The 12,986-nt window shown below is 44.9% G+C and overlaps 1 protein-coding gene and 1 long non-coding RNA gene across 2 annotated transcripts in view; both read left to right on the top strand.

Annotated features, from left to right (window-relative positions):
- STAT2 (signal transducer and activator of transcription 2) overlaps window positions 1–12,089 on the top strand; it is a 130,772-nt gene extending 118,683 nt beyond the window's left edge. Inside the window, exons 23-24 of the mRNA XM_082244373.1 lie at window positions 8,317–8,567; window positions 11,662–12,089. Of these exons, the coding sequence (XP_082100499.1) occupies window positions 8,317–8,567; window positions 11,662–11,771 (361 nt within the window). The 3' untranslated portion in view covers window positions 11,772–12,089. The remainder of the gene's footprint in view (window positions 1–8,316; window positions 8,568–11,661) is intronic.
- A 48-nt stretch (window positions 12,090–12,137) lies between these two features.
- LOC309545555 lies at window positions 12,138–12,695 on the top strand. Its single transcript, XR_014224897.1, has 2 exons — window positions 12,138–12,362; window positions 12,393–12,695. It is a non-coding gene; the product is annotated as an uncharacterized lncRNA (long non-coding RNA).
- The last annotated feature ends 291 nt before the right edge of the window (window positions 12,696–12,986 follow it).

The raw sequence follows: 12,986 nt of genomic DNA, 5'->3' as shown, positions 1-12,986 counted from the left end.
CACTTTCATCCACATCTCCTCTGAATCAATCAGATGTTCATTATCAAACTTCAGACAGGCCTGTACATGTGCTTTCTTGAGCAGGGTGAGGGTGGGGTTCATCCTTACTCCTTCTCAGTGGATTGGATCTTAACCTTCCTTTTAACGCAGGGTTAAACAGAAATTGGCCTTGAGTACCATCAATGGCTAAGTGTCGGCTTTGGCGGTCTTTTTCCAACAATCTTTGGCCTCGCACTCCCTGGTGCGTCCCTTTCTTTATGGTTTCTGACATTTGGTTCCTTCAGTGTGGGCTCCGTTGCCGCCCTGGGATCTTATTGTGGTGCTTTTAGCTTTACAGAAGCCTCCCTTTGAAAATATTCTGGAGGTTTCCCTGCTTGCACTGCCCGGAAGGTGGCCTTTTTTGGTGGCTATTACTTTGCGTGCAGGATGTCAGAACTGGCGGCATATCCTGTCATTCACCTTATTGGTAATTCACAAGGATAATGTGGTACTTTGCCCCTGTCCGTCATTCCTTCCTAAGGTGGTCTCTGTCTGTCATTTGAATGAAGACATTGTGTTGCCTTCTCTGTGTCCCAGGCTAAACATCTGAAGGAAATGACCTTGCATGCCTTGAATGTGGCCTGGGCAATTAGGGTGTATCTGGCAGCAATGGAGTCTTTTAGGAAGTCAGACTCTCTTTGTGCTTAAGGACGGACCTTACAAAGGGTTGTCTCCTTTTTCTGCGACCATTTCCAGATGGATCAGACAGATGGTGGTTCAGGCCTATTACATCAGGGGTCAGGTTCCTCCTTTCCCTGTCAAGGAGCACTCTACTAGGGCCCTTAGTGTCTCCTGGGCTTTCCGTCCTCAAGTGTAAGTGATGCAGGTTTGCAAGGCGGCCCACCTGGTCGTCGGTGCACACTTTTACAAAATTTTTATAAAGTGGATGTGTTGGCATTTGCGGATGCTTCATTTGGCCGCAAGGTTTTGCTGGCTGCTGTTTAGAGAACCTGGTCATCTTTGAGGGTGTATTGTTTTTTCTTCAGGTGAGCTGCAGTTGTTTATAGTTGAGCTCCATGTTATGGTTAGCCTTGGGAATTTTTTTTTCTACTCATATCTCATCCCTCATGCTGCTCATTCCTCACACTGCTTTGGGATGTCCCAATGGTTAGGAAGAATCAGGAGCTGTGTCCGTCGATTAGGAAAGAGAAAATGGGATTTCTCCATCGTTCATTGACAGACGCAGCTTCATATCTTCTTGGCCATTGGGTTATGCCCCTCTTATCAGGAATAGGACACTAGGCAGGAAAAAGCTTTCACCACGCCTATGGGGCTGTCCCTGCAGACATAACACCCACACACTCTGCTACAGCCCTCAGTTTGTTTCTGCCTAGTTTAGGAGTAAGACCTAGTTCCCTGCTGGGACTTAGGTCTTAGCTGTTATTTTTTGGGAACCTTTTTTTGTATTTTATTCTTTCAGTGGAGTTCCTGGAGAACTATAAGCAACAGCAGACTGGGTTTTGAACTGGATATTCTAGATCCTTAAAGCGGAGTTCCAGCCATTTACTCACCTGTCCAACGGTCCAGCGATGCGGCCGCCGGAAGCCTCGATCCTCTCCCTCGGCGCCGGCATCACTGCTGTGGGCACCCGGCTGTTACAGTTTGCGGCTTCACAGCCGGGTACCCACTGCGCATGCGCGAGTCGCGCTGCGCGCCGTGATTGGCCGGCAATCTTCTGGGACCTCTGACGTGTCCCAGAAGATTGCAGGGAGGGAGGGGGAGAGGAGAACTTCCGCTCAGGGCGCCGCGGCGCTCCGAGCGGAAGTGGGAGCGGGTACCTGTCAAAACTAGGTACCCGCTCCCCCCCCCCAAAAAATGACATGCCAAATGTGGCATGTCGGGGGGTCAGGACTCCCTAAAGCAGAAGTTCCACTTTTGGGTGGAACTCCGCTTTAAGGTCTCCTAACCTGGCCAGCAAGCATGAGCAGGTTATAGTCCAGCACTAGGCCTCGCCACGGTAGAGCCCCGATGGACGGGGACGAGCCCGCGAGTGGACCGTCTCGCTGGGACGTGAACGACCTGGAACGTTCTGAGTCGCAGTGCCCCCATCCTGGGTGGGAGACAGTCTGCTCGGAGTGGCGCCCACCTGATCCGTGGTATGGTTAGTAAGAGTTCCCCCATTTCTCTGGTGGTCTCGGGAGGAACGTGGGCCCCTCCATGAAATAGTCAGACCCTCGGGTATACTTCGGTTCCCCTGGTCTCTCGGATATACCAGGCCTGTGTCAGATCATTTCACCCTGCTATACAGATCGTTCCTGCATGCCTCCTGATCGGTTTGAGTCTCTTGTGGGTTTCCTCACACGCACTGCTAAAAGACTGTGTTAGGCTGGGAATTGTTGTACCGCCAGTGCAGCGCTGCAATCGCATTTTTGCGACTTTTTTAAATTGACACTACATCTTTTTAAAATTAGTGAACATGGAGTCCCAGGACAAAATTTCACCTACAGACCCCCTCAGTGCAACTGCGAAACCTTCTGGGTTGCAGCCCCTGTCCGCGCTTACAGCAGTTTTGGAAAGCCTGGTGTCAAAAGTGGATTTGGTGTTAAAAAGTAACATTAGCCATAAGCGCCTTTTGCCTTCGCCCCCCTTTATTGTATCTTTAGATTCAGAGGCAGATGTGGCCACTGCAGATGCACCCCACCCTGGTGGCTCTGTGTCCTCACATTCTGATGGCGAAGAGGACCTGTCCTCGCCAGCCGCTGCGCGGGAAAGCGCATTGGTGGAAGCACTTATGGTTTCAGTGCGAGAAACTTTAAAAATGGCAGATGAGTCTACAGTGTCAGGAACGCAGGTGTCTTTTGGCACCCGCAAATCCCAGAAATAGTGCAAAGTGTTCCCCTGCCCGGAACTTTTTGACAATATTGTCAATGAACAGTGGGGGCGCATTAAGCACATGTTAGTGGTGCCCAAGCGTTTTAAACGCCGTTATCCCTTTGCGGATAAAATTTCACCTGCCGACCCCCTGGGAGCAACTGCAGAACCCTCTGGGTCACAGTCCCAGCCTAATCTCACAGCGTTTTTGCAAAACCTTATGTCCTAGGTAGATTTTGTCATTTCCAGTGTTGCCAGCCGCAAACGCCCTCTGCCCTCGCCTCCATCGGCAGGGTCCTCGGACTCCGAGGCAGATATGGCCGCCACAGACGTAGCCCACCCTAAGGGGTTGGTGTCTTCACATTCTGACTGTGAAGAGGGACCTGTCTTCTTCAGCCTCCACGTGGGAATGAGCATTGGTGGAAGCCCTTATAGTTTCAGTGTGGGAAACTTTAAAATTGGCTGATGACTCTACAGCGCCGGGTACTCAGCTGTCTTTTGCCTCCCGCAAATCCCGTAAATTGCGCAAGGTTTTCCCTTGTCCAGAATTGTTTCATAATATTGTGGATGAACAATGGCGGCGCATTAAGCACATTCTCATGTGCCTTAGCGTTTTGCTTGCCGTTACCCCTTTGCAGAGGCAGTATACAATAGGTGGACTGTACCACCGAAGGTGGATCACCCAGTGTTCAGATTAAATAAAGCGACTCTGGTACTGGTGGAAGAGTCTCCAACTTTTGCGAACCCCATGGATAGACGGGCTGAGTCTTTGTCCCGCCATCTACACATGATAGCGGGTTCCATTTTACAGACTACCTTCGTGAACATATCCGGTGGCGCAGACGGCTACTGAATGAGTGAAGTTACTCAGAAGTCAATTGGAATCTGAAAAGGTCCCCCCTGCGGTGCTGGAACTAATGGACCAGTTGGCTCAAGCCCTGGTGTTTATGTGTGATACATCCCTGCATTTAGCTCTGTTAGTGGCCAGGGCGTCGGCAGTGGGGATTGCCATTAAGCGCATGGTGTGGCTAAAGAGCTGGTCTGCTAACCAGGCCTCTAAAAAGGCCTTTACTGATCTTCCCTTCACTGGAGAGAGACTGTTTGGATCCTCTCTGGATGAGCTGATCAAAGGTATCACAGGGGGTAAGAGTACTCTTCTTCCACAATCCTCCCAGGGCAAGGCACCACGTCCTAGGCGGGGGGCTTCCTTTACTTCTCATAAACGTCTTTTTCGTACCTCCGGGTCACAAGAAAAAGGTAAATCCTTCAGGCCTTCTGGGGGTTCCAAGAAGCCATGGGGAGCAAAACCTAAGACTGGCCAGTCTGGATCTGCAGACGAGTCCTTTGTCTGCATGAAGGGGCGCCCTCACCTGCTTCTGGGGTGGGGGGACATCTTCGTTTCTTTCCTGAGACCCTGAACCTCCTTGATTCAGGACAAATGGGTTCATGAATTGATCCGATCAGGGTACAAGATCGAATTCCAATCGTGCCCGTTGGACAAGTTCTTTCCGTCCACACCGATCTCCAGACCGGTTAAAGTACTTGCGGGGGGCAGTGCACGATTTGCTGTTGCAGGGAGTGTTTGTACCGGTCCCTTCTCAGTAACGTTTCCAAGGGTTTTATTCAAACCTGTTCACCGTGCCCAGAAAAGAGGGCAAGGTGCGTCCAATCCTGGATCTCAAGGCCCTGAACCACTTCCTACGGGTACAGAAGTTTTGGATGGAATCCATCCACACGGTAGTGGCATCACTGCACCAGGGAGGACTTTTTAGCCTCCATAGATATCAAGGACGCATATCTACACATCCCTATTTATGCTGGTCACCAGCGGATTCTTCGCTTTGCAGTAGCAGAGGAGCATTATCAATTTGTTGCATTACCCTTTGGTTTAGCCTCCGCTCCCAGGGTGTTTACCAAGGTGCTCGCACCTGTGTTGGCATTGCTGCCCCAACGGGGGTTTGCGGTACTGGGGTACCTAGATGATCTCCTGTTGAGAGTGGGCGCCTATTCAGCCATCCCCCCGGACAAGCTGCAAAAATTGCAGGGGGCGATTCGGTTGCTGTTGGACAACAAACTGTCTTCACTGTGGACTTGCATGCGGGCTTTGGGTCTGATGGGATCAACCTTCGAGGCGGTTTCATTCCAAACCAGACCTTTGCAAAGGGAGATTCTTGTCAAATAGAACAAGGATCAAAAGTCCTTGGACTCATTCGTTCGGTTGAGCAACAACACAAAGTCTGCTCTGTTGTGGTGGATTCAGTCTCCAGCACTATGCCGGGGCAAGTCCTTCCTCCCATTGATGGGACGGTGGTAACCATGGACGCCAGCCTCTCGGCTGGGGCAGGGTCCTGGGGAAGCTCTTTGCCCAGGGTACCTAGACAGTGGAAGAGTCCAAACTACCGATAAGTTTTGGACCTCAGAGCAGCAAAGCTTTGTCTGAGCCATTGGATGACTCATCTACAAGATTGTCCAGTTTGGATTCAATCGGACAATGCCACGGCTGTGGCATACATCAATCATCAGGGGCGGGGCACCAAGAGTATCTTGGCGGCAAAGGAAGTGCTCGAGATTCTGGCCTGGGCAGAGAGGTTTGTTCCAGCTCTCTCTGCTGTACACATTTCAGATATGGAGAACTGACAGGCGGATTACCTCAGACGTCAGGTGTTGGATCAAGGGGAGTGGTCCCTAAACCCCGGGGTGTTTCATCTCTTATGTGTTCGGTGGGGGACACCCGAGGTCAATCTGTTTGCTTCTCGCCTCAACAAGAAGGTTTAGTGGTTTATGGCCAGGTCTCGGGATCCTCTGGCCGACGCCACAGACGCACTGGTGGCTCCTTGGGGTCGGTACTGACTGATTTATACCTTCCCTCTGTTGAAACTCCTGCCGAGGCTTGTACGCAGGATAGAGGTGGAAGGCATTCCTGTCATTCTGGTGGCTCCAGACTGGCCTCGTCGATCTTGGTATGTAGACCTGGTAAGGTTGGTTGCCGACGCTCCTTGATGACTTCCACTCAGGGAAGATCTGCTGTCTCGAGGTCTGATCTTCCATCCTGCTTCACAGTCGCTGGCTTTAATGGCATGGCGATAGAAAGCCAGGTGTTGAGAGATAGGTCTTTCTGACTCTTTGATTCCTACACTATTGAAGGCCAGGAAGTCGACTTCCAGGAAGATCGGTCATCATATGTGGAAATTGTACATTTCATGATGTGAATCATTGAAGGTGCACCCTCGCTTGTTTTCAGTAGCTAGGGTTTTGGCCTTTCTGAACAAAGAGGTTGAACAGCGTTTGGCTTTGGGCACTATCATAGGCCAAGTGTCAGCTTTGGTTATATATTTTCAATGCCTATTAGCTATGCATGCCTTTATTTGTACCTTCATTCAGGGAGTGCGCCACATGGCTCCTCCGAGACGGTCCCCGCTACCTCCATGGGATCTAAATCTGGTTTTATCTGTTCTTCAAAAGCCTCCTTTTGAGAACATTCGAGAGATTCCTCTGCTTTCATTGTCTCAGAAGGTTGCCTTTTTGGTGGCTATCACTTCTACATGCAGAGTTTCTGAATTGGCGGCGTTGTCTTGCCGCTCACCTTATTTGGTGGTCCACAGAGATAAAGTGGTACTCTGACCAAATCAGTCTTTTCTTCCTAAGGTGGTTTCTGATTTTCATCTGAATGAAGACATTGTGCTGCCTTCACTCTGTCCTAAGCCCAAGCATTCCAAGGAAATTGCCTTGCATTCTTTGGATGTGGTTTGCAAGATCAGGGTTTACCTGGAGGCCACTGAGTCTTTTAGAAAGTCAGACACTCTTTTTGTCCTTACCGAAGGAACTCGTAAAGGATTGGCTGCGTCTGCTGCGACCATATCCAGATGGATCAGGCAGACATCGGTTCGGACTTATTCACTGAAGGGTCAGCTTCTTCCTTTCTCAGTGATGGCACATTCTACTAGAGCGCTGAGTGCTTCTTGGGCTTTTCGCCATCAGGCGTCAGTGCTGCAAGTTTGCAAGGCGGCAACTTGGTCGTCTGTGCATACGTTTACAAAATTCTATAAAGTAGATGTGTTGGCATCTTCAGATGCTTCCTTTGGCCGCAAGGTTTTGCAGGCTGCTGTAAAGAGAATCTTTTTTTTGTTTCTCTTTGAGGGTGTATGTTTTTTGAAGGTGAGCTACAGTTGTTCCTGGTTGAGCTCCATGTTACCTGGTTGGCTACGTTTAGCCTTTGGGGAATTACGTATTTTTGCATGGTCTTCCCACCCATCATGATTATACTGCTTTGGGACATCCCATTGGTCTAAAGATGATGGAGCTGCGTCTGTCAATGAACGATAAAGAAAACTGGATTTTTGTTAGAACCTACCGTAAAATCTTTTCCTCTGAAGTTCATAGACAGACACAGCACCCGCTCCTCTATTTCTGAGTGAATGGGGTTTTTTGTCTTCTAAGCACTGCTTGCAACTAAACTGATTGCTGATAGCAGAGTGTGTGGTGTTATGCCTGCAGGGACAGCCCCATAGGCGTGGTAAAGCTTTTTCCTGCCTGGTGTCCTATTCCTGATGGGAGGAGCATAACCCAATGGCTAAAAAGATATAAAGCTGCGTCTGTCAATGAACTTCAGAGAAAAGGATTTTACGGTAAGTCAAAAATCCAGTTTTTTGACATACCCTAAAATCCATTTCTCTGATGTTCATTGACGGACACAGCACCTACCCCTCTGTGGAGTTGTAATTCTTCTGACACTGCTTGTAACAAAACTGAGTACCTATAGCAGGGAAGAGGGAGTATACCCCATGGGACTGCCCATAGGTGTAGCCAGATTCTTTTCAGTAGTTGTGTCCATCAATCTACATCAGAGAAATGGATTTTACGGTGCGTCAAAAATTCAATTTTAACTCATTTAAATGCAAATCAACTTATAACTTTTTTGAAATGTGTTTTTTCTGGATTTTGTTGTTGTTCTGCCTCTCCCTGTTAAAATAAACCTACCATTAAATTATAGACTGATCATTTCTTTGTCAGTGGGCAAACATAAAAAATCATCAGGGGATCAATCCCTCACTGTATCAGCTCATCCTCTGCCCTTCTGGAGGATGCAGCTGCTGTTGCACACAAGGCTTCTAGAAAGCCACTGGATATACAACCACAGCAAAATCTCCTGGTGCTCTGGTGGGCATAGGTCAGCCCTTCCTGCTCCTTGCACATTCCTATTAGCCATAAAAGTTGTCCATCATAGTGATCGGCCAGTAGGAACATGTAGATGCAAGTTTAGCAGTAAAATAATGTAGTAGCAAGATTTGGGAGCAAGCCATCCCCCCTTCCAAATCTATATAGCGTAGGGTGTACCAACTTGCCTTGAAAAAGTGCATATAATTGGAGTTCAGCCAGCATTATAAATTCATTCCAATAATTGTGATATCATCTTCCAATCCTGTCCTTTTGTATTTTATAAGGCAATATTTTTTTCCCTAATTCTAGGAACATAGATGATTCACAGAGCAGCATTGCTTCTGGAACCCCACAACGCTCTGCTGAAACACCACAGTATGACCCTGATACACCTTTGAGCTATACCTTTGAGGACTTTGAAGCACTTCAAAATGATTTGGTGGGCATGGACCTGAATACGTTTATTAATAGCGATCTTGATCCACAGAACAATATTGCTTCTGGTAGTGCACAGTACTTTCCCGAAGCAGTACATAATTATGCATCTGGAACACCCCATAGTAAGTATCCTTGTACCTGCAAATAAATGATATATGAATGATTAAACCTGCTCACTTTCGGTGAGCTTGTGCTAGGTGCATCAAAATTGCAAAACAAAAGCTGATAAACATTCCCCATGATCCATTGAGCTTGCTTTTCTGCTGCCTCAACAGCAGTTTGGAGGAGGGGATTTCTAGTGAACTGTTTGTCACCAATCTGTGACTTACAAGCACAATTCCTAGATTTTAGCTGCAGCATTCCTATTTGGGTTTAGCAGGAAAGTAGATTAATCCAGTGAAAACTTTAGTGAAAAGCACAGCATCTCCACTGCAACAGCTCCTTAATGTCCTAATAGAGAGTGAAAGAAGTCTAACAATTGCATTACTTAAACTGGCATACATGATTGCACAATTCACTTAAAATGTACTAAAACTAGACAGACCTAGAGAATCCATTCAGTTTGTAAAACAAATTAGACAGGCCCTCAAACTGGTTAGTTATTGGTAAATTTAAAAGAGATTGTACCGTACTATAAACTTTTATGGTGTATGGTTGGCATTAGATGGGAAAATGGCAAGGTAACTCATTGACATTCCCATGAAATTGATCAAGCTATTTTGCAACTTACAAGCATACATAGGCAATACATCTGTTTTGAGTGTCTTCTTAAGTTGTAAAGCAACCTGATTATCCTCCTCTACCAGTGTTATTGCTAATGGCCATGAATGGCACCTCCACCATACCCTTCAGGGGAAACTGATGAGCTCTATCACTCCTACATTTCTGGGTACAATACTGTATTTAATTCAATAATAAATCACTCCATTAGTCCATGTCCATTAGTCAACTCTCTGTGCCAAAAACTGGCTGCATGTAAATATGCCAGTCAGACAATTGGAGAGCTAACATCATGAATACAAAAACCTCTGAATTATATAACATGTGGATGAGTATTTTGCAGAATAAATTGACCCTTAGGCTGGATACACACTATACAACTTTCTTTAGATTTTTTTCCCTTTATAACCATATAATATGAGGACAAACCTAAACCCTTTCAATTTGTATGCAATCAGGCAGGCCCTTGCACTATATAATTGAAGGTAAATCTAAAGGTAATTGAACAACAAAAATTGTATAGTGTGTATCCAGCTTTATTTTTTAACTATTATACAGAAAGCTTCTGGCAGTAAATGTGGTGGTAACACTTTTTTGTAAACTGGACAGATAATGAAATGTTGAATATTACATCAGCTATGTACTACGTCTTATGAGGCATCTTTGTGCATTTTAATGAAAACTTTTTAATATTTTGTCTTAAAGTATTTCTAATATCGGAAAGCTGGGTAAAACTACTAAAAACACAATTCAATTATATATATACAAGGCTGTTTTACTGGTAGATTGATTTTTTGTCCATCTAGTGTGACATGAGGACATGAGCCCTATTATATAGTAGGCATTGGTGGATATATATATATATATATATATATGCTATCTTGTTATATACAGGTATTCACCCTATACACCTGCAGTTCCTGTGATAGGTTTGATGCATCCTTGCAATTCCATGCACCTTCCCCCTTTGCCACTCTAAGTTGATTTATTTTCAGCCATTGTTTAGAGTTTCTTTTGCTGTATGGCATCTTCTAGAATATGGGCACACCTTGGAACTTTCTAGCAACTCTAATCTACTACACCTGGCTGATGTGTGTACGGGCAGTAGGGGATTCCCTTTTGGGTTATTTCACCCCCTGTTCCTTCCTTTGAAATGGCCCCTATGTCCACCTCCCTGATCTTTTATCGTCCTCTCCTTTGCATCTGAAGTCGCTCAGCACCCATTCAATCAGTCCCAAAGAAGCAAGCATATCTTGCGAAACTCATCAATGTTTTAGTATGGAGCAACCTTGGGCCATGTCGTGGTGATCTACATTGATATTACATCCATTGATTCCATTGTTGGATTTCAACATACCTTATGATGTACTGTGGCTCTTTTTCTCCATACAATGCGACTGGGTGCCCTTTGACTCCTTGCTGATCGAGGTGTTTAGTTATGGTTGTTGTATTTTAATTGTAATTCTAATAAAATTTTGGTAAATGTTTAATATATATAATGCCTCCTGCTGTGCCCACAAAGTCCGCTCTTTGGAGAAGTTAATCTAACGTCTCCTTTTTTCTATATATGATTGGATGATAGAAATCAGCAGAGCTTCCCCTCATTTCAGAGCTTCCCCTCAGCTTCTACAGTGACTGCACTTCCAAGTGCACTTGTACTGCACAGTGGATTTGCCTTAGTAAATCAATCCCGAAGTCATCACTTTACTCTCTCCTTCTATCAGCACGTCTTCTGCAGCTGCTGCTTGCTTTCCTAGTCTGAGTTTTACTGTACAGAAGAGAAGCTGATACCAATTCTGGTACTTACCCTAGTTGCATGTAAACATAATAACAATGGAGCTTTTAGCAGCTAAATAACACCATAGAAAAACATACTAAATGGAAACATGTGAATTCTTGACCTCGTTGTCTGCTGACAAAAACGACTAATAGTTCCCCTCACTGTGACCTGCAACTTACCCCGTGGCTAGATTTTGAAACCCCCCCCCCATTTCCACTATCCCCTGTCTTCCCTTATTCTACTTATACCCACTTCCCCCTAACTGCTACTATAATAAAGGAAAATGTATTATATAGAACATGGTTGACTGCTGTAGATTCATATAGAACTGAGGATTACAGCTTTGTGCTCGCACCTAACCCACCAACGACTTGTAAGGTTTCTGTTTGCCCCTGAACTCTTTGTGGCCTGACACAAACACCCCAAGGAATCCAGATGCTGAAACCTCTAGAGATTTTAGATTTTAGAGATTTGTACCCCCCCCCCACCCCAAAATAATATTTTCCCATCCTAACTACCCCTTCTCCAACCCCTCTCTGGAGCTTTGTATTACCAACCAATATTATTCCTAATCTGTATTGTATAATATTCCAACGTGTGTTTGTTTTAATTGACTTTTATAAAAATAATTAAAGAATTAACAGAAACATAGTTCAGCTTTAGGATTGAATTTTATGGATCTGCCACTAACATCTAAAATCTTTTTGTCCTTCTAGGTTCCAGGATGGAACATTTCCTTATAGATCAAAACAGTGACCCTATGCTTTCAGGACCGCATGGGGAATCTAGCGAATTTTGCCAGGAAACATTTAATGCCTACCAGTGATGCCGTGTGTTTACTGCATCCTTGGTTTTTACAATGGAAGTGCACTTGTGCTCTTTTTCTATACATGCACACTGTTTACAGTAATGCCATGTTCCAGGCGATGCCCAGTGTGGTAACTTATGACATTCTAAGCAATTAAGTGAATTGAATAAGGCTTTATAGTTAGAAGGCTTTGGGTATTAAAACTGGGAAACAGACTAAAATAAAACAAAAAATAAAATGGTGAAAAGGTGCTCAGAATGAAAGTCAGTAGTTAATAGGAACCGGTCTGTTATCGTCTTTAACAGTTGTGTAGTCAGAATAATTCAGGCTCATTTCAGGTTCATTGCGATTGGAAACTTTATGCTGGGTCAGTCATTAAGTGACTTTATATTAAAGCTGATATAAATCAAGTAGAGCCTTCCTCCAGCCCTGTTGTATAGGGACCTGTGATGGCTTATAATGATCTGAGAAGGCTGATTACAGTTGGATAATATTTTTGGGTTATTCATTTTTTTTTTGCAAGAAAGTTGATTTTTCTCTTCTGCTTGTCCCTTGAATGCATCCTGAAGGAGGAAAATGTATATACATTTTAGGGGGTTTGCGTAATATGTTTGAATGAGTAAAATTACCTGCTAATAGGTTTGATTTATAGATACGACCTGGCTAGAGAGTAGATTCTTAGCAGCATAACCTATATATATGCCGCAGTAAGAATTACTGCCTCCAGCCCAGCACACAGTCAAAAATTTGATCAAATTGGGGCTTCCCTGTAGTGACTTATTTATTAAGGCAAAAGGCTTTGCACTCTATGCTGTATTCCAGTTTGCTGGATATTACTATTCTAACTGCAGAAACTGAAATCTGTTCAGACAATGTGGTTTAATACTACTTGCTTGTAAGAATTCTTTGTTCTACATTATTAAAGAAGCATATTCATTTAAATGCACCTTATATATGTTTATATAAAATTCTCACTATATGCACAAGCTTGTACAAAAAGAATACAAGCTCTAATTGGCATATGAACTGATTGTAGAGATGGCCCAATAATAAGCCGGTTACTGGCACTCAACTGGGCATCGTCAAGTCTAGATTTATTTTTATTTCCATTGAAGGTGAATACACACTTTGATGTTTAATTTCCTGGTTCTTGCATTTACTGTTGGCTGAAGCTTGTCTTGTGTACTGGGAAAATATGATGAAAGAGAAACTAAAGAAATGTAGGATATCCTG

This window comes from Pelophylax lessonae, assembly GCF_965119305.1.
Source record: "Pelophylax lessonae genome assembly, chromosome: 2".
Taxonomy (NCBI): Eukaryota; Metazoa; Chordata; class Amphibia; order Anura; family Ranidae; genus Pelophylax; species Pelophylax lessonae.
Note: the sequence above shows the minus strand (reverse complement) of the source record. Positions and strands in the feature narration are given on the sequence as shown.